Source organism: Podarcis vaucheri (genome assembly GCF_965113315.1).
Source record: "Podarcis vaucheri genome assembly, chromosome: 2".
In the NCBI taxonomy this organism is placed as follows: Eukaryota; Metazoa; Chordata; class Lepidosauria; order Squamata; family Lacertidae; genus Podarcis; species Podarcis vaucheri.
In genome coordinates, this window is record NC_138760.1 from 15,517,368 (window position 1) to 15,544,136 (window position 26,769).

Genomic DNA, 26,769 nt, shown 5'->3' on the forward strand with positions numbered 1-26,769 from the left:
TCTCGCTCTGTAAGTGCAGATAGGAGACGGCTCTGTGGCCTTTCTTGGAAAGGCAGGGTGCAACACAAGGCTTTGTGGGAGGGAAGAAAACCCTTGAGCCATCGCCGCCACCGGCCCTGTGGTTTCCCTGCCCCTTGCACAGGGGCGGCTCCTGTTATGTAATATCAGCAGCCCCCAGCGAGGCGAGGCGAGGCGGGACACGCACTCTGCAGCCACCTGGAGTTTGTGGGACCGACTGCTGCAGCGATGGAAGCTTCTTGAGGGCCCTTTTCGAGCAGCCCTAGCCCGTCAAGGGAAAACGGCACCCACCGCTTGGAAAACTGGGGGGGTCCTTTCTCCTGCACATCCCAGAGGAGACCCTTTTCCCTTTTTGCTTCCTCGTCCACCCTCTCCGGCTGCACACCTGGCCCAGGCAGCTAGGAATTCCAGCAGGTAAGAAGCCATGCTGCCACTGCCTCAAAGGGTACCATTGTTTGCAGCCCTCTCTAGCAAGGGGGGGCTGTTTGTCTCCTTGGTTGCGTGGCCAGGTGAGAGAGAGGGGTGAAGGCTGTAGCAGGAGCGAGAAGAGGGAGCAGGATCTCTTCCTATGAGAGTCCCCGCTCCTTTCCCAAATGAATGTTAGAAATTCTAGGGCCAGCCATGTCCCTGGCCCATGGGGTAGACAGGCATCACCTTCAAATCTCTCCCTCTACTCACCCCCAGAAAACTCTGGTTGTTGACAGAAGTCCCTCAGGCTCTCTGCCTCCTCCATGTCATGTCCTTCACTATTTTGGGCAGGTAGCTTTTTCAGAAGGACTGAACTCATACAACATGGGCTCCAGGGACTTTTTTGGTTTGCGTCTCATGAGCAAAGAAGCTTCTTTCCCTCAGCTGACCATATCCAGTGTTGAAGTTGCAGGTCCGTTTATGGGGTGTTTTGATCAGGAACCTTAATGGCTTGTTCCTGTTGAGTCTCTTTTTTTCTGAGCAACGGTGTCTCATTTTGCAAGGGAAAATGTAATTATTTCCTGCACCCCAGGGGTGGAAGGGAGCAGAACATTTGTACATACAAATGACGCACACCAAGTCACATTTGCACCATGCTCTTAAAGCACAATTGCACCTCTTTAATGGTGGCGCAGAATCCTGGGAACTGTAGTTTGTTAAGGGTTCTGATCTCATAGAGCTAAAGTTCCCAGCAGCCTTAACAAACTACAGTTCCCAGTATTCCCTGCGACTTTGAATATATGGTCTGACTGTGGCATTAGGCTGCAGCATTCTCCTGTGGGGCAGAGAGGTAATTTTAGACTCTGGGTTAGGATGTTAAATGGCTGTGTGTATTTGCTTGCTGCAAAATATTTGTAAACTAGCCTTTGCTTGATGCAGTTGTTGACACACACACACACACACACACACACACACACCCTGCACCCGTTCATTCTGCACGGGCATTTTTGAAGTGCGCAGGTTGACTTGCAAACAGGCCAGCAACAAGCGGCCTTGTGCACAAACACAACTCAGCAATACAGAACCACACAGATGAAGAGAAACATCCTTCACCTATTCCAAGTCTTGTGCGTGTACATTTGTATTGCAAGCCAACACAACCTGCCTGTGAGAGGATAAAAGAAAGTGGCTGCCATAGCCGTTATAACAGCGGGGGTGGGGAGTTGGGCATTTGCAAATGGAAACATCCCTATACTTCTTGAGCTGGGGTATGCAATTGCTTCATGCATGCTTGTGAAGGCATCCCCCCCCCCCCAATATCATGATGCAAGATGACCTGTGGGAATCCTGGAGTAAACACAAACTTTTGGGTCCACGATAGGTGGAAGTTGTTTAGGGAGGTGTGTAGCCGGCCAGCTCTTTCTGGTATGAGCCACCCGGGGTTACCATATTTTTCGCTCTATAACACGCACCCGACCATAACACGCACGTAGCTTTTAGAGGAGGAAAATCCGTAGGCATGCCACCCGTAGGCATTCCCTCCATAACACGCACAGACATTTCCCCTTACTTTTTAGGAGGAAAAAAGTGAGTGTTATGGTGCAAAAAATACGGTAATTTGAATCCAGGGCTGAGGTGCAGGTATTGGATTTGGGTGTTGTGGCTCAGGGTCCCTCCAGACTGATGTTTTATTTGGGGTGTTTTCTTGCAGCATGTTCCTGACACAATAAGAGGGTGGTGGTGGTGGTCTTTTTCTGCTTTATTAGCTGTGATTTTCTTATTTATTTCACAATATTTACTGCTTGATTGCCATAAAGCATCAAAGCGGTTTAGAAAAAAGGAATAAATTTAAAAATAAGTGGAAAAACCAGTTAAAAACAACTATTTAAACCACTCAAAAATAATAGAAATCAACAAGCTAAAAAACACACACAATTAAAACACGTGCCAGCTAGCCTTTTCTAAACAAAAACATTTTTTTTAGCAAAGAGAACAGTGAAGGCTGCTGCCTGATGCCAATAGGAAAGGAGATCCATTTATTACAAGTATGATGCTTTCCCGGTGCTATTGCTGTCTGGAGGGGCTATCATGCAATAAAAGTGAGACAACCCGATCCCTCAGATTTTTGTGGTATGAAAAGTTATGGGATTTCAGCGCATGTACTGGTGGGAAATGAAGCAGTATAACACCCCAAACACTTTTGCAGGAGCAAATAGTATTGAAGGTGGGGTTGTGTCTGACAGCCCTGACAGCAACACGAACACAAATCATCACAAATGCCCTATAGAAAATATGTCTCTTGAGTCTGGGAACGTGTGAGGTACATGAGCCAGAGGAATGTAGTGGAGCACTGGATTTGCGTGTGAGACTCAAAGCCTTGCTTAGCTATGAAGTCCCATGGGTTACCTTTAACCAAGTTAGTTTGAATAATGTTGACCAGAGAGATAGAGAGATGGTAGTGTTTGTTTGCATGGCGGAGAGAAAGACACAAATACACACAGAGAAAGAGAGAGAGGGAGAAAGAATGAGAGAGACTTATATATAGTGCTTTTTTCTACAAAAAAAATGTTTAGGGGTACTCTCATTTTGACTCAAGAAAACCACCACTTTATAGTTCAAATCGGGGGAAATAAATACAGTAAATGGACAAAAGTACAAAGATTTTCAAAAAGTTTAGGGGTATGCGTCCCCGTCCCCCCCAGAAAAAAGCACTGCTTATATACATAAATATATATTAAATTGTTTTATTTGTATCATTGCCCTTATGCCTCTGCTGAAGAAGTTATTTCTTATTTCAGAAACCTGCAAAACTTATTTATCCAGAGGCGACAGCAGCAGGCAAAAAGGAACATTTGTGTGCATTGCATAAAGCAAAACCTCTCTCAAACTGCTTTCAACCCTCCTAAAAATTGTAGCTTGGCTCCTGGCAGTATGGTCCTGGCAAGTCGTAAGGAGGATTTTACCAGTACCCTTCTCCCTCAGGCTAGCAGATGTTTTGATGTTATGTTAAAAGGCCACCCTAAGCTCCTTGGAAGATGGCAGGAATAAAAAGATAAAAAGGAGTGCCTTTGAGCATGTTCAGAGTGCTTTCCATGAGCTCCCAACCCCTCATCTGCAGTTTGGGATAAGGGCTTCCAGAGCAAAGGGACTTTCAGTGTTGTGTGTGTTGCGTTTTTAGCTCCGACAGCTCCTATTTTACATGTTAAGTGTACGGGGGAGGGGGCTTGCACCTTGTTTATTTCCCCGTTATGGTTTGTGGTGGTGCATTAATCTACACGATCCAAACTGTCTAGTCAACCTGCTTGCCGGAGATGTCATTGTGTAATAGGAATGTGACTTTGTGTGTGTGTGTGTGTGTGTTTGGAGGTCCCTCTGTTAACATGGAAGTTTTAACTTGACTGTCTTGCAGGTCTGCTCTGCTTCTTTCTCCTGAGCAGGCTTCTTCTGATCTTCGTGTACCGTATCACTTCTCTCTGCCATGCTGTTTCCTCCTGTGTTGTGTGAAGCAGCATCTGTCAATAGCACCACAAATTACTCCCTGCCCAATCTGTGTTGGTGGAGATGGGCAGAACACACACTCTTTGTTAAGTTGTGGGTGAACATATCAGACGACACAGCGATTCTTCAAACAGCTCTTGTTTATTCACAGGCCAGAACAGAACTGAACTGAAGGGTTCAGTCAGCCTGTTTATATAGAGCTCCAGTACAATGTAACTGTAACAATTTTCTAAAACTATCCAATCACTGAACGTCACTTTCGATCCCTTATTTGCATAACTATCTACAGTATCCCCCTGCTGGCCCAGGATGAGAACTTCAGTACATAACACTCTTCCTTTAGGACCACTGTTACCTGGGTGTTATGGGAACATTCCAAAATATGTGTGTGTTTCTCCGTGCGTGTATATTCCAGATAGAAATACGAATAACACACGTGTGTGCTCATGTATGCATGTACACGTGTTCTCAATCTAATGCCCTCTCCTGGATAGAACCAGAAGTCTTTGCGTTATATCTGCTTTCTGTTGTAAATGATTTTTATTGGTTTCACATATAATCACATTACGTAACATTCTACCCTTTTATTTTATCTCTTTTTTTTATAAAATTTTTATTGGTTTTACAAAAGTTTTTATAACAAACAAACATAAAAGAAAAACAGACAAACAAACAAATATAATTTCATAATGTCCTTTCATAAACTTCTTTCCTCGGACTTCCCCATACCTCCCCTTTCTGCATCCTCATGTCCAAATTTTATAGCAACTTATAAATGTTTTTTCCCGTCCTAATTCATCATAGTCCTTTCTTAATCTAATCTTATATTACTGCAACCCTTTCTCTCTATAAAATCTCGACATTCTAAACTTCATCAAGTTTATAATAGTCCTTAAGATAAATCTTAAATTTCTTCCAGTCTTCTCCCGCAGTCTCCTTTCCCTGGTCACGAATTCTGCTCGTCATTTCCGCCAATGTCATATAATAATAATAATAATAATAATTTATTATTTATACCCCGCCCATCTGGCTGGGCCTCCCCAGCCACTCTGGGCGGCTTCCATAAAAACCAAAAATACAATAAAATATCACACGTTAAAAACTTCCCTGAACAGGGCTGCCTTAAGATGTCTCCTGAATGTCAGGTAGTTGTTTATCGCCTTGACATCTGCTGGAAGGGTGTTCCACAGGGCGGGCGCCACTACCGAGAAGGCCCTCTGCCTGGTTCCCTGTAGCTTTGCTTCTCGCAATGAGGGAACCGCCAGAAGGCCCTCGGCGCTGGACCTCAGCGTCCGGGCAGAATGATGGGGGTGGAGACGCTCCTTCAGGTATACTGGACCGAGGCCGTTTAGTCAGTCACTTTCATCTGCCATTCTTCCAAGGTGGGTAAATCTTGTGTCTTCCAATACTTTGCGATCAGTATTCTTGCTGCTGTTGTTGCATACATGAAAAAAGTTCTATCCTTTTTTGGCACCAATTGGCCGACAATGCCCAAGAGAAAGGCCTCTGGTTTCTTAAGGAAGGTATATTTAAATACCTTTTTCATTTCATTATATATCATCTCCCAGAAAGCCTTAATCTTCGGGCATGTCCACCAAAGATGATAAAAAGTACCTTCAGTTTCCTTACATTTCCAACATTTGTTATCAGGCAAATGGTAAATTTTTACTAGCTTAACTGGGGTCATGTACCACCTATAGACCATTTTCATCACATTTTCCTTTAAAGCACTACATGCCGTAAATTTAATACCGGTGTTCCACAACCTTTCCCAGTCAGCAGACATAATATTATGACCAATGTCCTGTGCCCACTTAATCATAACTGATTTAACTGTTTCGTCTTGTGTATTCCATTTCAACAGCAAGTTATACATTCTTGACAAATTCTTAGTATTGGGTTCTAACAATTCTGTCTCAAGTTTTGATTTTTCCACCTGGAAGCCAATTTTCCTGTCTTGTTTAAAAACCTCCATTATTTGATAATAGTGGAGCCAATCTTGTACTTTGGGTTTTAGTTTTTCATGGCTCTTTAATTTCAGTTTCTCTCCATCCTGTTCTAAAATCTCACAATACTTTGGCCATCCGACCTCCATATTGACTTTCTTGTGGGCCTTAGCCTCTAAGGGTGACAACCATCTAGGGGTTTTGTTTTCCAACAGATCTTTATATCTCATCCAAACATTAAACAACGCTTTCCTTACAATATGATTTTTAAAGGCACTATGCACTTTGATTTTGTCATACCATAGATATGCATGCCAGCCAAATGCATTATTGAAACCTTCTAAGTCCAAGATATCTGTATTCTCGAGGAGCATCCACTCTTTCAGCCAGCAGAATGCTGCTGCTTCATAATACAATTTTAAGTCCGGCAGGGCAAATCCCCCTCTTTCTTTTGCATCTGTTAATATTTTATATTTTATTCTGGGCTTTTTGCCCTGCCAGACAAATTTCGCAATGTCTTTCTGCCACCTCTTGAAACAGTCCATCTTGTCAATAATCTGCAAAGTTTGAAATAAGAATAACATTCTAGGCAATACATTCATCTTAATCACTGCAATTCGGCCTAACATTGACAATCTCAAATTTGACCATATTTCTAGATCTTTTTTAATTTCTGACCAACATTTTTCATAGTTGTCCTTATACAGATTCAAGTTTTTAGATGTTAAATTAACCCCTAGATATTTCACCTTCTTAACCACCGTCAGACCTGTCTCTTCTTGAAACTTATTCTTCTCCATATCTGTTAGGTTTTTCCCTAAGACTTTAGTTTTTTGTTTATTCAATTTAAATCCAGCTACCTGTCCAAATTGTTGGGTTATTTCCAACACTCTTTTTGTACTAGTGTTTGGCTCCTGCAAGGTCAATACAAGGTCATCTGCGAACGCTCTTAACTTATAATGTTTGGTTCCGACCTTTACACCTTTAACTTGCTGGTCCTCTCTAATCATGTTCAGCAACACCTCCAGGACCGAAATAAAAAGCAATGGGGAAATTGGGCACCCCTGTCGTGTTCCTTTTTCTATCTTAAGTTCCTCAGTTATTACATTGTTTACAATCAACTTAGCTTTTTGTTCGGAATATATTGCACCCATACCATTCTCAAATCCTTGTCCTACCCCCATCCCATGAAGATTCTTTTTCATAAAACTCCACGAAATATTGTCAAAGGCTTTCTCCGCATCCACAAATATCAAAACTGCTTTAGTATTTATGTTCACCTCTAACTTTTCCAAAATGTCTATTATATTCCTAACATTGTCTGAGAGGTGTCTTTTTGGGAGAAAGCCTGCTTGGTCTCTGTGAATCTTCTCCATCAGTACTCTTTTAAATCTTTTTGCTAAAATGTCTGCAAAAATTTTGTAATCCACATTAAGTAACGAAATTGGGCGGTAGTTCTTCAGTTGAGTCTTTTCAGTCTCTGTCTTTGGTATGAGTGAAATATATGCTTCTTTCCACGATTCGGGTGCCTTTTTTCCCTCTAAGATCTCGTTACAAACTTCCTTTAACGGTTGTATCAGCCATTCCTTTAAAGATTTGTAATATCTGGAAGTCAGTCCGTCTGGCCCTGGAGATTTGCCCAATTGCATGTCCTGAATGGCACCCTCTATCTCTTGTTCTGTTATTCTCTGGTTTAAATCCACCTTGCTTTGATGAGAGATTTTTTGTAATCCATATTTATTAAGGAATTTATCTATGTCCTCTTCATTTTGTAATCCTTGGGAATAAAGTTTTTTAAAATAGCTCACAAAACAATTTCTTATCTCGTTGGGTTTAGATATATTTTTTCCATCCACTTCTAGACTTGTGACTGTATTTAATTTCTGTCTTTTCTTAAGTTGCCATGCCAGAAGTTTACCACATTTGTCTGCCGACTCAAATGTCTTTTGTTTCATTTGCTTTATTTTCCACTCTATCTCTTGGTTCATCAATTCCATATATTGTGTTTGATACAACTTAATCTCCCTCAAAATCTCCTGGGACTTTGGTTTTGATCTTAATTTTTTCTCTCCTTCTTTTATCTTTTCCAAAATTTTTTCCTTTTTCTCATTCTGCTTTCTCTTCTTTATTGAATTTTGTTGAATCAAAAATCCTCGCATCACAGCTTTACTTGCGTCCCAGATCACTCTTTTTTCCACATCGCCCTTTAGATTGATTTCAAAATAGTCCTTTAGAGTTTTTTGGGCCTTTTATTTTATCTCTTTGGCTCAACTGAGCCTAAGGACTTCCCTCCCTCCCGTCTGTTGGTTTACAAAATTAAACTTTACATCTTTACATTTCGCTTCGTTTTCTATCCTTGTTATAAAAGGTAAAGGGACCCCTGACCATTAGGTCCAGTCGTGGCCAACTCTGGGGTTGTGGCGCTCATCTCACTTTACTGGCCGAGGGAGCCGGCATACAGCTTCCGGGTCATGTGGCCAGCATGACTAAGCCGCTTCTGGCGAACCAGAGCAGCACATGGAAACACTGTTTACCTTCCCGCCGGAGTGTTACCTATTTATCTACTTGCACTTTATCTACTTGCTTTTGAACTGCTAGGCTGGCAGGAGCAGGGACCGAGCAACGGGAGCTCACCCCGTCACGGGGATTTGAACCGCCGACCTTCTGATCGTCAAGTCCTAGGCTCTGTGGTTTAACCCACAGCGCCACCTGTGTCCCATCCTTGTTATATCATTACCTAAAATATTATATTACTCAACCTGAACAGGTAGCAATTTCATCTTACAAATCTTCAGATAACCCTGCTAATGATGTTAATTGCTTACAGTTGTCCTTCAAATATAATATAAATTTGTCCCAGTCCTTTTGGAATGCTTGGTCTCGCTGGTTCCAGATTCTTCCCGTCACTTTCGCCAGTTCTGCAAAGTCCATCAACTTCATCTGCCACTCTTCTTTTGTTGGTAACTCCTGTTGTTTCCATCTTTGGGCTAACAAAATTCTTACCACAGTTGTTGCGTATAAGACCAATTTTTTATCTTGTCTCGGTAGCTCTCTACTCACTATACCCAATAAGAAAGCTTCTGGTTTTTTAACAAAAGTGTTTTTAAACATTTTCTTTAACTCATTATATATCATTTCCCAGAAAGCTTTTACCTCTTTTCCACCACATGTGGTAAAAAGTACCTTCCTTTTCCTTACATTTCCAACATTCATTTTTTGTTCTATACATTTTAGCCAGTGTTATATCTGCTTTCCGGGCCACAGAACTCTCTGCGCTGCTTTGCTTTCTGCCCTGGCAACAGAGTTGGAGTCATTCCCTCCTATCAGTGTGTGGGTCCTATATATAACTGTGGGTACGTGTGCACCAAGCACACACACAGGTCATTCAGATCTTACACACCTGGGGCCATTATAAGCAGGTTCCACCTGAATAAAGGCTCTACATGTGTGTCTAGGGCAGGGGTGGAGATCTCAGAACTCTTCTCAGGCCACAAGTCCACTCTCTGCGCCACTCATTGCCACGGCTTTGCACCGCAGATGGTTTGGCCTGGCTGGAAAGTATCCTTGATCTCTGATGGTGCCTTTTGCTTGTCCAGATGGAAGATAGAGTTGTTTGAGTGTGTATGTACAAACTAGCCTACTGTACAAAGGTAAAAATTACATTCACGGCTCCACCTACAGCTTCGCCTACCATTCTGGAATGATGTGGCCCCTGAAAGGCTTCACAGAAGGGAATGCGGCCCTCGGTATTGTCTCTCCAGGGTCTCAAGCCAGGAGAGGTTTTCCCCATCACTATAACCAGACCCTGCTAACACGACTCTGGTTGCTGCTGGACTCTCTCCAATTCCCATCAGCCTCAGCTGTCATGTGCAATGGTCAGAGATGATGGGAGTTGTAGTTCAGCAGCATTAGGAAGGACCGCAGGCCCCCCGCCTGTTTTAACTGCAGACATTGGGGGTTGAGTCTGGCAGCTCAGACATGCAAAGCATGGGTTTATGACAGAGCCATGGGGCCAATTTCCAAACGCCTGGTGTGGCTGGTACACCACCTTCTGAGTGTTGGCTATTTGCAGTATGGTAGCGCTGCAGAGAGCTTGCCGGGGAGACCATGCATTAAAAAGGGACTCAAAAATAACTTAAACAAGGTTTTAATTACAAAAACAAAAACTCCTTTTACACTAAATATATTAACAAACAAACATGACCCAACCACCAACCCATCCCCCAGGGTAATGGGAGAGCTCGGTGCTGCTCCTTATATACTACACAGCTTAATCAATACAACTCAGCAACACCTGCTATGTTTCACAGCTGTAAAGCTGCGTCTCGTTAGTTTGCTCTGGCCCCTTAAAGACATACACAACTTGTGAAATAATAATGAACCTTCACATTTTAAGGTGACCATTCAACACTGAGAAGTGGGAATGGAAGGCTTGCCCCATTCGGGGGATCTTTGGTTGGACCAGAGATGACCTTGTTTAGAATGGAGGAACCTTGCTTAGCATGAGGGCCACAATCTGTCCTGGGTAAAGCTGTGTGCCATGATCGGCCAGAAGCAAAAATGGTCAGAGCAAGTAGTGCAACTCGTCTTTCTACCGGCTGATTTTCAGCCATGCAAAAGCCAGAGGTTTCAACAAACACCCACACCCCTCTGTCTTCCTTCCAGGCAAGTGAGAGGCATGACTGCAGTTCAGTAACACATTCCAGCCAGGCAGAAATACACAGGGTGTGAAGCAGAGGCGTGTGGCCTGGGGGCTTGGGAGAGAGGTAGTAGCCTGGGGAGAGCCAGTGTGGTGTAGTGGTTAAGAACGGTAGTCTCATAATCTGGTGAACCGGGTTCGCGTCTCCGCTCCTCCACATGCAGCTGCTGGGTGACCTTGGGCCAGTCACACTTCTCTGAAGTCTCTCAGCCCCACTCACCTCACAGAGTGTTTGTTGTGGGGGAGGAAGGGAAAGGAGAATGTTAGCCGCTTTGAGACTCCTTCAGGTAGTGATAAGGTGGGATATCAAATCCAAACTCTTCTTCTTCTTCCTGAGAGTTGGAGAAAGAGACTTGTAGGGCTACATCTGAGCCTTAGAAGAACAAAGGTTCCTCACACCGGGTTTAATCCAACCCTTAAAAAACCAACCCTAATGTAGGGAACAACCAGCACACCATGTGATAATGAATGCCACAAGTCAACAAGAACTAAGAACCACCTTACTGAGTCTAGCCTCACATCATTGTCAAAAGATTCTGGTGGACACATAACACAAATGCTCAGCCCCTGTTGTTTGGGCCCACGATCTGGTGTTCAGAGGTATTCTGCATCTGCATTTGGTGATTTTGCACCCATAATGCTGGCAGTTTTTGCGTCCTCCATTGCCTCTTCGTTTTCCTAACTTGCCAGATTACCTATTCTTGGGCTGGGAGAAATGAGCTGGGGAATTTATAGTTTAGAAATCCCGCTGAAGCCTTGCTCATATTAATTCATTTTCTCTCCCCCATCACCACCATTGGCCTCAGAAGACTTGAAGTGTCTCAGGAGCTCTGGGTGTGGGGTTTCCCCCCCCCCCTTCTTCTTCTTATGCAACATCCCAGCAGAGGATCGGAAATTGCAGGGCCAGTCTCTGTTGAAATGCGCACGGGAAAAGCAAAGGGCGAGAGGCGATAGCAGACCACAGAGAGAGCTTCCGGGGTGGGGTGGGTGTTAGGAAGAGAGTAGAGCAGTTTCAGATCCTTGGGGCCTCCCACAATAACAGTACTTTGCCCATGAGCGCATCACACACCAGAAATGCCCCCAGGGAGAAGGAGCGCACCACAGTTACATTGGAGAGCATGGCCAGAGGGATTGATGGCTCAAATCAACGGAGGGTGGGGGCATCACACACACACACACACACACACACACACACACACACACACACAGAGGCTACTGGGCTTGAAGACTCCAGCCTAGTGGTTCTCAACCTGTGGGTCTCCAGATGTTCTTGGACTACAACTCCCATCATCCCTGAGCTCTGGCCTTGCTAGCTAGGGGTGATGGGAGTTGTAGTTCAACAACATCTGTGGACCCACAGGTTGAGAAAGGCTGCGAGTCTAGCCTGAGATGTGTAGTGGACCAGCACAGATGTCTTTTCCATTGTGGTTTCCTGAAGATTTGTGCTTACGATGGTGCTGGGCTGGCTACCATTGACCCCACTTCCAATACTGTTTACACCTCCAAAAGTTTTGGGGCGAGCGTACTGCTTCACCTCCAATCAGTGCAATCCCATGATGTCCTCCTGAAATCTCGGAACTTTTCATACCACAAGTATTCTTGGCAGTGGGGAGGGAGGGGTTGGAAGAGCAATATTTCAGATAACAATTGCTTTGAAAAAGATGCCCAAATCCCTGCACTTCAATCACATGAGTAGACTGCGGTTTTTAATAGTTCTGCCTAATCCCTCTCCCTCCTGCTGTTGGCAAGGAAATTGAATTTTTAAAAGCCTTACATAGCATAAGGTGCATTAGCCAGATGGGCGAGGTGGAAATAATGAAATTATCATTAAATTATTATTAACTGATTGCAGTCACGGGGTGCGATTTTACTACAGTGCAATGGGTGGTCCCAAACTAGGCTAAATTTCTGTTTTTGACTGACTGACTCCAGCTACGAAAGCTGAAACTGCTGAACGCTCCCTTGAGCTGGGATATTATTTAGGGGAGGCTTCCTCAACCTCAGCCCTCCAGATGTTTTGAGAGTTCCCATCATCCCTGACCACTGGCCCTGCTAGCTAGGGATCATGGGAGTTGTAGGCCAAAAACATCTGGAGGACCGAGGTTGAGGAAACCTAGTTAAGGGGTGGTGCTGCTGCTATGTATACTTTTTTTGTATCTTTATTTTCAGATACTATGATTTATATGGAGATCGTTCAGTTGGGTTGTGTACTTTCTGATGTGTTTTATTTCATGGTTTATGACTACTTTTGCTATGTTTGTAATTATGTGAATCTTTTCGCATTGTAAGCTACCTTGAGCATGGTTTTAACTATGGAAAGGCGGCCTACAAATAAGACAATGATTATTGTTATGCACCAAAGTTCTCACCCTGGGCCAGCAGGGGGATACTGTAGATAGTTCAGGTCCACATATGCAAATAAGGGATTGAAAGTGACGTTCAGTGATTGGATAGTTACAGAAAGTTGTTACAGTTACGTTGTACTGGAGCTCTATATAAGCAGGCTGACTGAACCCTTCAGTTCAGTTCTGTTCTGACCTGTGAATAAACAAGAGCTGTTTGGAGAATCGCTGTGCCGTCTGATATGTTCCCCCACAACTTAACAATTATTGTTCCACTTTCGTTGTGCTATAGAGCATGGGCGCTCCTCCAAATGGCAATAATGTGGTAACACTGGAAAATCATCACCTGACATATAATAAAGGAGAAGGATTTGTAGGCGGTCCAGGATGACTCCAGCGATGATGAACTATTATTGTGTCAGCAGTATGTTGCAGTCCAAAGGAGACCCTTGGTCTATTTTCCACTCTGTTCTGATTGAAAATGGCTCTCCAGAATCCCAGGGAGAGAAAGGTCTTCACCATCACCTGCTGCTGCTGCTGTCGCTTCTCAACTTGAGATGCCAGTAGTTGAACTTGGAATTTTCTGCATGTAAAGCACATGCTCCATGTTCTTCAGCCTTGAGCCCACCAGCAGCACTCATCCTAGCCAATGGGCAAGGATTATAGTTGTTGTTGTTGTAATCCAACAGCATCTGGTGGGCTACATCATGCAACACTGCTCTGGACTACCTCCCCTCCCCAAACTTATTTTCATGGAGCTTCTCTCACAGCCCCTCCCTGGACCTATTTTTTTACTGCGCATTCATGATGATTTGTTCTCATGATGCTATTGGAGCAGTCACATGCAATCTGTCAGGCTTTAGGGAATCAGCTTCCTCCCCTGTGGCAGCAGATAAGCGGAACAAAGGAAAATGAGTCTACTTACCGGTTAGAAACTTCAATAATCACAGTGAGAGAACAAAGAAGAACATCTCCTAGAAATGGCGGTGCTCCCAATTAAGGACCACACTCCCTTCCATCCCTATTAATCTACGTCACTTCTACATTTTGTAACCTGAGCTTGTACCCTCTGTGCTTTCTGTTCCGCCACTTTCTGAGATCTCTGTGATTTTGGAGAAGGGGTGTGAATGCTGTCCAGAGACTGTGAATCTGTTAACCCTCTCTCTTCCAGTGTTTCTTCTTTCAGCTGTTCCCCATCCAGTATTTCCTAGCTTCTTCCTTCTAAACTATGTCCCTCTGCAAACCGCTGTTCCAAATCTATACTGTCCTCCTGCTCCTGGGAAGATTCATGATCCGGAGCAGGGGGAGGGGGAGGCTCCCACCATTCCTCCTCAGTGCAGCCCTCCTCAGCACAGTCCCTGACACAATCTTGCTTTCAATACAGTTTGTGCCTGCAACCGTTTTGGGGATGTCACACTGCTTCACTTGCAATCCATGTATATCCCATAGCTTCATGCGGAAATCCCATCACTTTTTCTACCACAAACGTTCTGGTTTATTTTTGTCCCGCTTATGTTGCACTATAGCCCCCCTTGGACAGTTGTAGCATTGGGGAATCATCATAGAGCAAACTAAAGCAGAACAAATCTATGGCCGATGCACTATTATTGTATCAAGAACATGTTGCAGAATACAGCAACAATTAAAAAAAAAACCAGTCTGGAGGGGCCCTCAAAGGCCTAGTTTAACAGTCATCCTTTCTTCTTAGAGAATACTGGGAGTATTGTAGTTGTTGGCGATCTCTAACCAAAAATGCGCAGAAAACTTTGACTCCAGAGACCCTTTGGAGGCTAAGACTGGTGGTTGTTGGTACAATGGTTGCCGAAACAACAAAATGTCCTGCGGGAGGGCTCTCAGGATAGCCTTGGGAATTTTATTGTGGTGGAATTAATGTTTGTGAGCCAGCACTCACGGAAGCTTTTTACGCCACAATATAGGTGGGAGACTTCAAAGGGCCACAGGAATCTTTTCATAGAATTGTGTTGTTGTTTAGTCGTTTAGTCGTGTCTGACTCTTCGTGACCGCATGGACCAGAGCCCACCAGGCTCTCCTGTCTTCCATTGCCTCTCGCAGTTTGGTCAAACTCATGTTAGTAGCTCATAGAATTGTAGAATCATTGAATTGTAGAGTTGGAAGGGACCGCAAGAGTCATCAGCGCCTGCAATGCCGGAATCTTTCTTCCCATGTGGGGCTCAAACCCCCAACCCTGAGATTAAAGAGTCCTGTGCTCTCCTGACTGAGCTGTCCAGGAGCCCTTTATAATGAAGGCTCCATTTTTTTCTTACAACAGACTACATAGCTATTCCTCTGCGATTTGTCACAATAATAACATGAAAGTTGTGGCTATGCCCCCATAGATAAGCCAGTCTACCAGCTCCATTCGGTACGCCAGCTGAGACCCTTCCTGCCCACGCACTGTCTCGCCAGAGTGGTTCATGGGCTGGTTATCTCCTGCTTGGAGTACTGCAACACGCTCTACATAGGGCTACCTTGGAAGGTGACTTGGAAACTACATCTAATCCAGAACATGGCTGCAAGACTAGTGACTGGGAGCAGCCTCCGGGACCATAGAACACCGGTCCTAAAGGATCTTCACTGGCTCCCAGTACATTTCCGAGCACAATTCAAAGTGTTGGTGCTGACCTTTAAAGCCCGAAACAGCTTTGGCCCTGAAGGAGCATCTCCACCCCCATCGTTCAGCTCGGACACTGAGATTCAGCTCCGAGGGCCTTCTGGCGGTTCCCTCACTGTGAGAAGTGAGGTTACAGGGAACCAGGCAGAGGGCCTTCTCAATAGTGGCACCCACCCTGTGGAACGCCCTCCCATCAGATGTCAAGGAAATAAACAACCATTTGACTTTTAGAAGACATCAGGGAGGATTTTAATGTTTGATGTTGTATTGTGTTTTAATTTGTTGCAAGCTGCCCAGAGTGGCTGGGGGAACCCAGTCAGATAAGTGGCGTAAAAATAAATAATGATGATGATAATCTTCCATCTTGACAGTGGATGGGTTTAATGGTCACACTGTCTTCTAGGCAACCAGCTAGGGACCACGTGTCAGAGCAGTGTGTAGGGATAGAGGGGAAAGTGGGGAGAGCAATTAATGTGAATTCTACCTTTATACGGGTGGCACTGTGGGTTAAACCACAAAGCCTAGGACTTGCCAATCAGAAGGTCGGCGGTTCGAATCCCCGCGACGGGGTGAGCTCCCGTTGCTCGGTCCCAGCTCCTGCCAACCTAGCAGTTCAAAAGCATGTCAAAGTGCAAGTAGATAAATAGGTACCGCTCTGGCGGGAAGGTAAACGGCGTTTCCGTGCGCTGCTCTGGTTTGCCAGAAGCGGCTAAGTCATGCTGGCCACACGACCCGGAAGCTATACGCCGGCTCCCTCGGCCAATAAAGCAAGATGAGCGAGCGCCACAACCCCAGAGTCGGTCACGACTGGACCTAATGGTCAGGGGTCCCTTTACCTTTACTTACCTTTATACAGTAGGCTACTTTCTACGTATGCCAGCGTTCAAGGACAATTCCAGCCAAGCAAAAACATGCAAAGTAAGACTGGTTGGAGGGTGTGGCCTGTGGAGAGCCCCAAGGGCCAGAGAGCTAGGACTAGGGGGCCACATATGGTTCCCAGGTTTGAGGTTTCCCATCCCTGCTTTAGCACACAGGTTTTCTCAGTCCTCTCAAAGATGCCAGCCAGCTAGACAATGCTCAATGACTTCCCCAATTCAGCCACCTGGCAAGCGGAAGCGAACACAGCATGCGGCTGCCTAAGAGGTTTCTGCTGTCCCTGTGTGTGCCTTCCTTAGAGGAGCAATTTCAAATCCTCGGATGAGCAGGGAGTACTGACACGGTCCTACTCTGTATATTATCTTTCTTGGCATATGCTTCCCCTATATAGATAGGTTTGGAATCCACCAGGCTCTGGAGTGGGCAACAACATTTTGAATCAGTAGGCGCAATCCAGCAAAAGTTAGTTGTGGCTAAGAGTGGCTTTCGACTAAGGTCTGGGAATCAGCATGTTTTTACATGAGTAGAATGTATGCTTTTATTTAAAATGCATCTCTGGGTTATTTGTGGGGCACAGGAATTCATTCATTCCCCCCCCCCCATACAGTCTGCCCCCCCCACAAGGTCTGAGGGACAGTGGACTGGCCCCCTGCTGAAAAAGTTTGCTGACCCCTGACTTAGAGGTTGGCCCCAGAGAGAGCCAACATGCCTGACTCTCACTCCCATCCCCCCCTCCACCAAATTTTAATTTCTTCCTGGAATGAATGGCAATTTCCAAGCAGGCTGCTAATTTGTACGATCTACAAGGGGTATCCATTGAATTCATTTGAGGCTGGTTTGAAGGGCTGTGAGGGTGTGTGAAGAGCTGTCCTGCCCAAGTCCGGTTTGAAGATCCAGAAAGGCGAGGGGCCTTGAAATTGCCCATCAACACTGTGCACCCTCTCATTTACATCCAGCACATTTCCACCACTGCTATGGGAAACGATAGTGCGCATGGTGCTAGCCACAATTATATCTATCTTCTCATTTCTGAGATAATATTGGATCTCTCCCTAAACCAGATTCAAACCGAATGGGGGAAAAGGACGACCTAACTGCATTTCAAGCTGGTAATTTCACAACCTAGGACCCTCATACCTACGGGACCGCCTCTCCCGGTATGCCCCACGGAGAGCCTCAAGGTCCATAAACAGCAACACCCTAGAAGTCCCGGGCCCTAAGGAAGTTAGACTAGCTTCAACCAGAGCCAGGGCCTTTTCAACACTGGCTCCAGCCTGGTGGAACGCTCTGCCTCATGAGACCAGGGCCCTGCAGGATCTGATTTCTTTCCGCAGGGCCTGTAAGACAGAGTTGTTCCGCCTGGCCTTTGGCTTGGAGCCAATTTGATTCCCTCCCTCTTTCTTTTTTCCTTTCCTTCTCCTCCTGCAATGAGGCTACATTTTAATATTTTAATGTCTCAATATTTTAATGTGGTATTTTAATCTTGTTTTTAAGTTGCATTCATTCAACTTGTTTTTATTATTGCTTGTTAGCTGCCCTGAGCCTGGCCTTGGCTGGGGAGGGCGGGGTATTAATAATAATAATAATAATAATAATAATAATAATAATAATAATAAATGTGTATGCAGCCTTTGTGCTTGGGCAGCAGAGGGAGCAGCGGCAAAAGCCACCTGGCCACAGCCTTGCCCGCTACAGTGTGATATATTGTAGTTGGAGTTGTGTTTTTATGGCTCAAAAGGGGAGAAGAGGCCTGGGAACACAGGACTGTGCATATTCCATGTGCAAACACAGGGACAAATGTTGCAAAATTCATTCTTTTGTTAATCAAGGGGAGTGGTACATTTCCACCCGTAACCACAGGAAATCTTATTCAACAGCTCCTCAGGCTTCTGATGAAATTTCGCCCACTTATTTTTAAGCATACTTTTGCAACCATAAGATCTAGTAACTTAGCGTTGTTTTTTTGGAGGGGGGAGAAAGGCTTGGTACAGTACTGAGATTCTCGGAAATCCAGTAGCCAAAGAAGCATTCCTGGGCTTTCTTGGTGTGCGGTTGCCTGGAATCATGGCGGAGAATATGGTTCAGCTGGGGATCCCCGTGCTTAAAGAAAGATTCTTCATCTGTGGATGTTGCCTCGCCATACCCCAGAAGCAGCTGCATTCCATTGTTATCAGCCTTTGATGGTAATCATGGAAGAAGCAAGAACTCCCAATGATCCTCTTTCATTCAGGGCTGGCACCCAGTCAGAAGGGCTGCTGCTGGTGCAACCCAGACACAACCAATCTGCTTCTCCAGATTGCCTTTGCGGGGTCATAAATCACCTCAGACAGCATCGTGGGCACGTGCGCAATGAGCAGGCGGGTACTTTGTCATCTTGGAAGCCGCTGCAGCAGCAGAGCAGTGTGGGCTGTGGAATCTTAACACTTTATGGGGCGGTATCTTTGGGGCTGCTTTCTACTTTCGCAGGGACATAGGAAAGCGGCCTCAGGACTACCTCAGACAGTCTGTTTCTAAAGCGTTCATCCTTATTTGCTTGCACAAAGCTTATGTGGATTATAATATTTGGCCTTCGCTGAGCATTTATCCTGATTTGTTTGCATGGTGATCATACAACATAGGTAGGCAAACGAAGGCCTGGGGGCCGGATCTGTCCCAATCTCCTTCTAAATCCGGCCCGCGGACAGTCCAGGAATCAGTGTGTTTTTACATGAGTAGAATGTGTCCTTTTATTTAAAATGCATCTCTGGGTTATTTGTGGGGCATAGGAATTCTTTCATCCCCCCCCCCAAAAAAAATATATTCTGGCCCCCTACAAGGTCTGAGGGACAGTGGACCGGCACCCTGCTGAAAAATCTTGCTGACCCCTGTCATAATGAGCATTTATCCTGCATTCACCCAGATCTGCTTGTGGTGTGTTTACCTGTCATTCCATTAATCATTTCTTTACTGCATTTCCACACTTCCTTAGTGCAAAAATCCGGTTTCGATGCCTCAGAACACCAGGTGATGTGGACCAATAAGAGGGTGGGTGTGTGGATGGAGGTCTTTTGTTCTCCTGCCCTGCTTGTGGACTTCTCTAAGTTGTATCAGGCTGGCCGCTGCTCCAATTTTTTACCTGCCCTTCAACATCAGGTCCTTCGAGGGGTTTCAACAATTTAAACCACAATATCAAAAGCAGCTAAAATTAAATTCAAGTCACAAGAATAGGCAAGTTGAGGGACCAGCCCAAGCAAGGGATTGAACTCAGGTCTTCGCCAACCAAAGTCCAGCACTCTTAAAGAGGATGGCAGGGCCCGACAGAATTTGGGTCTGTTCCAGCAGTATTCTTGGGTGCACAATGATGTATTTGGTTATCGTTGCGTAATAGGCTTGTCCGCTGCCTTGAGTACCATAATGTAGAAAGGCAATACAGTGGTACCTCAGGTTAAGTGCTTAATTCGTTCCGGAGGTCCCTTCTTAACCTGAAACTGTTCTTAACCTGAAGCACCACTTTAGCTAATGGAGCCTCCTGCTGCCGCCGGAGCACGATTTCTGTTCTTAACCCGAGGTACTATTTCTGGGTTAGTGGAGTCTGTAACCTGAAGCGTATGTAACCTGAGGTACAACTGTATACAAATTTAAAAACTACCATATTTTTTGCACCATAACACTCACTTTTTTCCTCCTAGAAAGTAAGGGGAAATTTCTGTGCGTGTTATGGAGGGAATGCCTACGGGTGGCATGCCTATGGATTTTCCTCCTCTAAAAACTACGTGTGTGTTATGGTCGGGTGCGTGTTATAGAGCGAAAAATATGGTAACATGAAAAATCCAGTCTCCTAGGCAAGCAAGAAAGAAAGAAGGAAGGAAGGAAGGAAGGAAGGAAGGAAGGAAGGAAGGAAGGAAGGAAATGAAAAAGCAGTGGGAAGACAAATCTTGCCCTGCCCTATCCCACCAAATTCCCAGAAACATTCTCTCTTTAACCTCTCTGCAGGGGAGAAACTAGGCTTTATTTCACCTGAGTCAAAGACTCAGTTTGGCAAAAGCAAAAACAGAAAAGCCACACACACACACACACACACACAGAGAGAGAGAGAGAGAGAGAGAGAGAGAGAGAGAGAGAGAGAGAGAGAGCGCCTCAATGGCACCCCTCTGGAGGCTACACCTAGGGCAAAAAATGCCCCCATAACTATGGCTCTGCCTCCCTGTATTGATCTCTGCCTACTCTCTTCTAGGCCTGCTGCCTTACCAGTCCACAGAGTCCCCAAACCCCAGCCCTTCTCTCCAGGGCAAGCATTCTGTGGCTTATAAGAAGGCTGTTTATCTTTCCCTTGCAGAAACAGAGTTGGGCACCTCGTGGCTTCATGAATGTCTAATCCAGGCAGCTGCACGCTGCAGATTCACAGAGCCAGCTCTGAGGTAAGAACCAGTGGGGAGCGGGGGGGGGGGAGTTTTATCAAGGACCAGATGGGCCATGCCAAGCTGGGACTAAGACATGGAGCGCGGGGTGTGTGTGTGAAAGGTTTATAGGAAATAGACCCCAAAACACAGGTTGCTGTCTACCACTAACCTTGCTGGCTGCTACCCCAAGTCCCTGGAAAATGTTGGTGCTTCCAAAAACTCTAGAGCCGTGTTCACATCTAATTCAGTCCATTTTCATCTGCCATTTTCATTGCCCAGGCTCATTACATGTTTCCCATATACAGTGGTACCTCGGGTTAAGTACTTAATTTGTTCCGGAGGTCTGTTCTTAACCTGAAACTGTTCTTAACCTGAAGCACCACTTTAGCTAATGAGGCCTCCCGCTGCTGCCACACGATTTCTGTTCTCATCCTGAAGCAAAGTTCTTAACCCGACGTAATATTTCTGGGTTAGCGGAGTCTGTAACCTGAAGTGTATGTAACCTGAAACCTATGTAACCTGAGGTACCACTGTAGTGGCATTTTTCTTCTGGGTGGGAGGTGTGGGTTGAGGTTTTATTTCAGGTTTTCCTGCCCCCCCATCTCTGAAACAAAAGCTGATTATTATTTTTACCTGTTGTAGTTATGTACAGTGGTATCTCAGGTAACATACTCTTCAGGTTACATACGCTTCAGGTTCCAAACTCCGCAAACACAGAAATATTACCTCGGGTTAAGAACTTTGCTTCAGGATGAGAACAGAAATCGCGTGGCAGCAGCGGGAGGCCCCATTAGCTAAAGTGGTGCTTCAGGTTAAGAACGGTTTCAGGTTAAGAACGGACCTCCGGAACGAATTACCGTAAGTACTTAACCCGAGGTACCACTGTACACTGAAATAGATTAGATGCACAAATGAGTGGTTCTCCAGTGTTCACTTTTCAGATACTGCTGCCACCTCAATGTACCTGCCAAGGAACATCCTTACATAGTTGCAAAGGATTCTGGGAAGTGTGCTAAGGCATGCACTTGGTTCACATTGCCCTGATGTGCAGTTAGGTCATTTTAGCTGTGGACTTCATAGTCTCTTACCCCTGCTCCCCTTTTCGGAAGGCCGTGCTTCATTTAGGCTGCTTCCAAACAGCTGTATGTTGTGGGATGACGTGACACTGTTGGAGCCCATTGGAAAAGCATAGGCCTCACATGAGGAAGGTCCAAGGTCAGTCTGTAGATAGGGCTGGGAGAGACCCTGGTCTGAAACCCCGGAGAGCTGCTGACAGTCTGTGTAGGCAGTATGGATGAAATATACTCGCTGAGTCGAGAGTGGGTTTCATGCTCTTTATTCAGCTCATAGTAGTGAGGAATGGAAGTTCCCCCACAATATCTGCTTTATATACATTATTTACACAATGGGCTGCATGTGATTGGCTAATTCTGGGATTCTCCTGTAGGCCAATCAGGTTGTGGATTCACTTCCATCTGGGGCTGGATTGGGTGGCTCCTGCGGACCAATCATACTGCTGCATTGTTCTAGGACCAATCAGATTGCTGCATTCTGAATCCTATTGTTCTAGGACCAATCAGACTGCTGCATTTTGGATCCTATTGTTCTAGGACCAATCAAACTGCTGCATTTTGGATCCTTTTCAACTCAGTACATAACAATGGAGCTAGATAGATCAACGTCTTCTTCCTATGAAAGATTCACAATGGTTGAGTTCCACCTGACCCCATTTTCTCTTTTTGCATTGCAGAACTTTGCTGCCACGGCTAATTTTGGGGGGGCCCAGCTGGAGCAGAGGCTGGGCAGGGCCCGGCCTGACAAAATGCCCCCTTTCCCACCCCAGCAAGGATGGGCTCGGGGAACCTTCCTCCCCTTGCACAATCCCCTGGCAGGGGGGGAACTTGGCCCTCAAGGAGAAATGGAGCTCACCTGGCAAGAAATCCTCTCCATCTCAGAACTGCAGGTAATTTGAAATGTGAAATACTTTATTATCACTTGTACAACTTGTATACAGTGGGATTACACGAGCACCGCCCACTCAGCTCTCTTAGTCTTAATTCCCCTCATTTACTGACGCACACCCACCATACCTGAAAGTCAGTTGCCCTGTTGTTATCTTTTCGTTCAGCAGCCTAACAGCCCACGGATAGAAGCTGTACTTTGCCCTGTTGGTGCGACTAATCCTGCTTCTATGTCTTCTGCCTGAGGGCGGGAGATCAAGAAAGTTCCGGCCAGGGTGTGAATCATCCCTGGGAATTTCCCTCACTCTCCTGAGGCAACGTTCTTCCACTATTTCATCCAGCAGATTCACGGGACAGTCCATAATATCTTGTGCTGTATTCACCACCCTCTGTAGACACTTCCTATCAGATGATGTCAAACCAGCGTACCACACCGTGATACTTTCTGTTGTTGACTGGTAGAAGGAGATCATCAAATGTTGATTGACATCGTTCTTCCGCAATACTCTGAGGAGATGGAGTCTCTGTTGGGCTTTCTTAACCACCTGGGTTGTATTTATTTTCCAAGTAAGGTCTTCACTGAGATAAACTCCTAGGAATTTAAGGGAAGAGACTCTCTCCACACAGCCCCCCCCCCATACAAGAAAGAAGATTCCACCTAAACATTAGGAAGAACTTCCTGACAGTAAGAGCTGTTCGACAGTGGAATTTGCTGCCAAGGAGTGTGGTGGAGTCTCCTACTTTGGAGGTCTTTAAGCAGAGGCTTGACAACCATATGTCAGGAGTGCTCTGATGGTGTTTCCTGCTTGGCAGGGGGTTGGACTCGATGGCCCTTGTGGTCTCTTCCAACTCTATGATTCTATGATATACAATGGGGCTAGTTCTCCTCTCTTCCTCCGAAAGTCCAACACCATCTCCTTTGTCTCGCTGATATTAAGGTGCAAGTTGTTCCCTAGGCACCATGTAGATTTTTTTGCACCTCCCCTCTATACGCTGATTCGTCTCCACCTGTTATTAAACCCATTATGGTGGTGTCATCTGCAAACTTAATAATTGCAGTAGACGGGTCAGATGATACACAATGTATCAGGTAATGTGTATCAGATAAGCAAGCAGGTTGCAGTTGAGATTGGGAACAACTTTATGGAAATGATGGCATGGAGTTACTTAAACTGGCCAAGGCAGCAGCTAAGAGAAGGTTTTCGCTGCAATTAGCAATTGGTGGGGATTGGAAGCGAACACGAGGGGAGATGAAGAAAGGGCACGTGGTTACTGCATGAAGAACTCTCTGTCCCACTGCTATTCCCAGAAAGTAATTGTCTCTGCAACTGAGGAACAAGTGCTGGATCTCAGCCTTCACCCTGCTTATGTTTTGACTGGAACTCCTATCAGTCCCAATGCTGATAGGGATTGTAATCAAAACATTCAGAGCCCACCAGCCTATCAGAAAGCTCCCTATGCAGCCACACTGCTTTCTTTAGCTGCCGCCTCCTTCAATTTCTTGTCGTAATTGTTTGCAATTGTGCCTTCAATATCTCACCTTTTAAGAAACTCCCATCCATCTTAATCTCTCTGAGTATTTCTGACTAGGGGATCTCACCCAGTAGTTCCTTAAGATTTTAAAAATCTGTTTTCTTAAAATCCAGAGTTCGTGCATCCGACTACACTCAGCTTTCCCCTCCCTTTGCATAATGGATCCCAGTAGGTCACTTCCACCCAAGCTTCTCACTACGTTGGTGAGGATCAGGTCCAAGATAGTCGATCCTCTTGTTGCTTTTTCCACCTTCTGGGAAATGAAATTTTCAGCAAGGCAGTTGTGAAATTTGTTGGACCTTACATTTTTTTTGGCAGAGTTCGAGTACCGACGGATATCAGGGTAGCTGAAGTCTCCCATGACTACTATATCTCTGAATGTTTGGTAATCTGCTATAATAAGACGTCATCCCATGTTTTGTCTGGCTTTGGAGGTTTATAGCAGACTCCCACACTGAAGATACTGTTGTTTGCCTCTCTCATAATTTTTACCCAAATAAGACAGCAAGGCAAATGTTCAAACAGAATACCGAAAAACAAAAAGAACCCAGTCACTCCAATTTTTGACGAATTCTAACCTATTTACTAACACCACAGTGTTCTCAGTCTACTTATGAGTAAGTAGTGAGGATGGTCAGTTTCCCAGTGAGTGGTCAAGGTCTGTACCCCTGATGATGGGATGGTAGAATGCTGCATAGGGCAGCCTTTTTTTTAAAGGACTTTCTCCCCCCCCAATTTTCTATTGATTTTTACAGTTTACATTTATATTCAAATAATAATCATAATCATACATACAAATCATACATACAAAGGATTCCCTTGGATTTCCCTCTGCCCCTCCATGAGTTCTGTCAACATTCCTTTTTTCAACTAGTAGCACCTTAGGTAAAGGTAAAGGGACTCCTGACCATTAGGTCCAGTTATGGACGACTCTGGGGTTACGGCGCTCATCTTGCTTTATTGGCCGAGGGAGCTAGCGTACAGCTTCCGGGTCATGTGGCCAGAGCAGTGCACGGAAACGCCGTTTACCTTCCTGCCGGAGCAGTACCTATTGATCTACTTGCCCTTTGACGTGCTTTCGAACTGCTAGGTTGGCAGGAGCAGGGACCGAGCAACGAGAACTCACCCTGTCGTGGAGATTCGAACTGCCGACCTTCTGATCGGCAAGCCCTAGGCTCTGTGGTTTAACCCACAGCACCTTAGAGACCAATTAGGTTTGTTCTTGGCATGAGCTTTCGTGTGCATGCACACTTCTTCAGATATTAAAAGCTCATACCATGCTTTCACATGAAAGCTCATACCAAGAACAAACTTAGTTGGTCTTTAAGGTGCTACTAGACATTTTTTTTATTTGTTTATATATTTCTACTGCGTCAGACCAACACAGCTACCACCTGAATCTTTTTTCAACTGCATCTTATAAAATTCTCCTTTTCTTAAAAATCCCTGTTTTCCCATAGTTCTTGTTTCGTTACAAGTGTTGTTACAATCCTGCCAAAGTTTTTAGTTGTTTACAGTGTTCTCCAAGATAAATTATATTTTTCCCCCATTCCTTAGTAAAATTTCTATCTTCTTGATTTCTGATTTTCCTGGTCATTTTCACCATTTCGACGTAATCCATCATCTTTATCAGCCATTCTTCTCTGGTTGTGACTTTGTCTTCCTTCCATCTCTGTGCCAGAAGTAGTTTTTAAAGGACTCTCTGAGCCCGAATTGGACCAATGAGCGCCAATGTCACATTTCTCAGCTGAACATGGGAAAGCTTTCAGAAGACTTGGAAAGGTGACAGACATTCACTGGCACAGAGGGAGATGGGACATCTCCAATGTAAATCAAACCTTGAGTCCCGTCCTCCCTCCCAACACTTTTCACTGCTAGACACCTTAAATGTTGGCCTGTGAATTGGAATAACTGGCAAGCAAGCAAGGATTTCTTGACAGATACAACCCACAACAATTGCTATTACTTATGCTAAAGTATATGCACCAGAGTAAAAAAAGGTAAAGGACCCCTGACAGTTAAGTCCAGTCTCAACGACTCTGGGGTTGTGGCGCTCATCTCGCTTTACTGGCCAAGGGAGCCGGCGTTTGTCCGCAGATATTTTTTCCGGGTCACGTGGCCAGCATGACTAAGTCACTTCTGGCGAAACCAGAGCAGTGCACGGAAACGTTGTTTACCTTCCCGCCGGCATGGTACCTATTTATCTACTTGCACTTTGACGTGCTTTCGAACTGCTAGGTTGGCAGGAGCTGGGACCGAACAATGGGAGCTCACCCCGTTGCGGGGATTCGAACCAGCGACCTTCCTAGTGGCAAGCCCAAGGCTCAGTGGTTTAGACCACAGCGCCACCCGCGTCCCCTATGCACCAGAGTAAGACATGCTAAAAGTTCCTGGTGTAGTCAGGTATTATAATGTAAACCTATAGGCAGTTTCTCCAAGGTGCAAGACAGGGCAGCCAGATTTCCTAGATCCTACAG

General features: G+C 45.2%; 2 protein-coding genes across 4 annotated transcripts in view; both read left to right on the plus strand.

Moving 5' to 3' along the window:
* Positions 1-11,084, plus strand: part of GPR84 (G protein-coupled receptor 84) — a 223,123-nt gene extending 212,039 nt beyond the window's left edge. Inside the window, exon 3 of the transcript XR_014216757.1 lies at positions 10,659-11,084. The gene's annotated coding sequence lies outside the window, so the exon portion shown is untranslated. The remainder of the gene's footprint in view (positions 1-10,658) is intronic.
* Positions 1-26,769, plus strand: part of NFE2 (nuclear factor, erythroid 2) — a 195,854-nt gene that overhangs the window by 163,356 nt on the left and 5,729 nt on the right. The window contains exons 1-3 of one of the 3 annotated variants that reach the window (XM_082212695.1): positions 177-432; positions 20,735-20,816; positions 22,549-22,761. In XM_082212695.1, coding sequence (XP_082068821.1) covers positions 20,766-20,816; positions 22,549-22,761 — 264 coding nt within the window. In that variant the 5' untranslated portion in view covers positions 177-432; positions 20,735-20,765. Of the gene's footprint in view, positions 1-176; positions 433-20,612; positions 20,817-22,548; positions 22,762-26,769 lie in introns of those variants that run through there. The other 2 variants (XM_082212697.1, XM_082212696.1) reach the window with 2 other exon arrangements.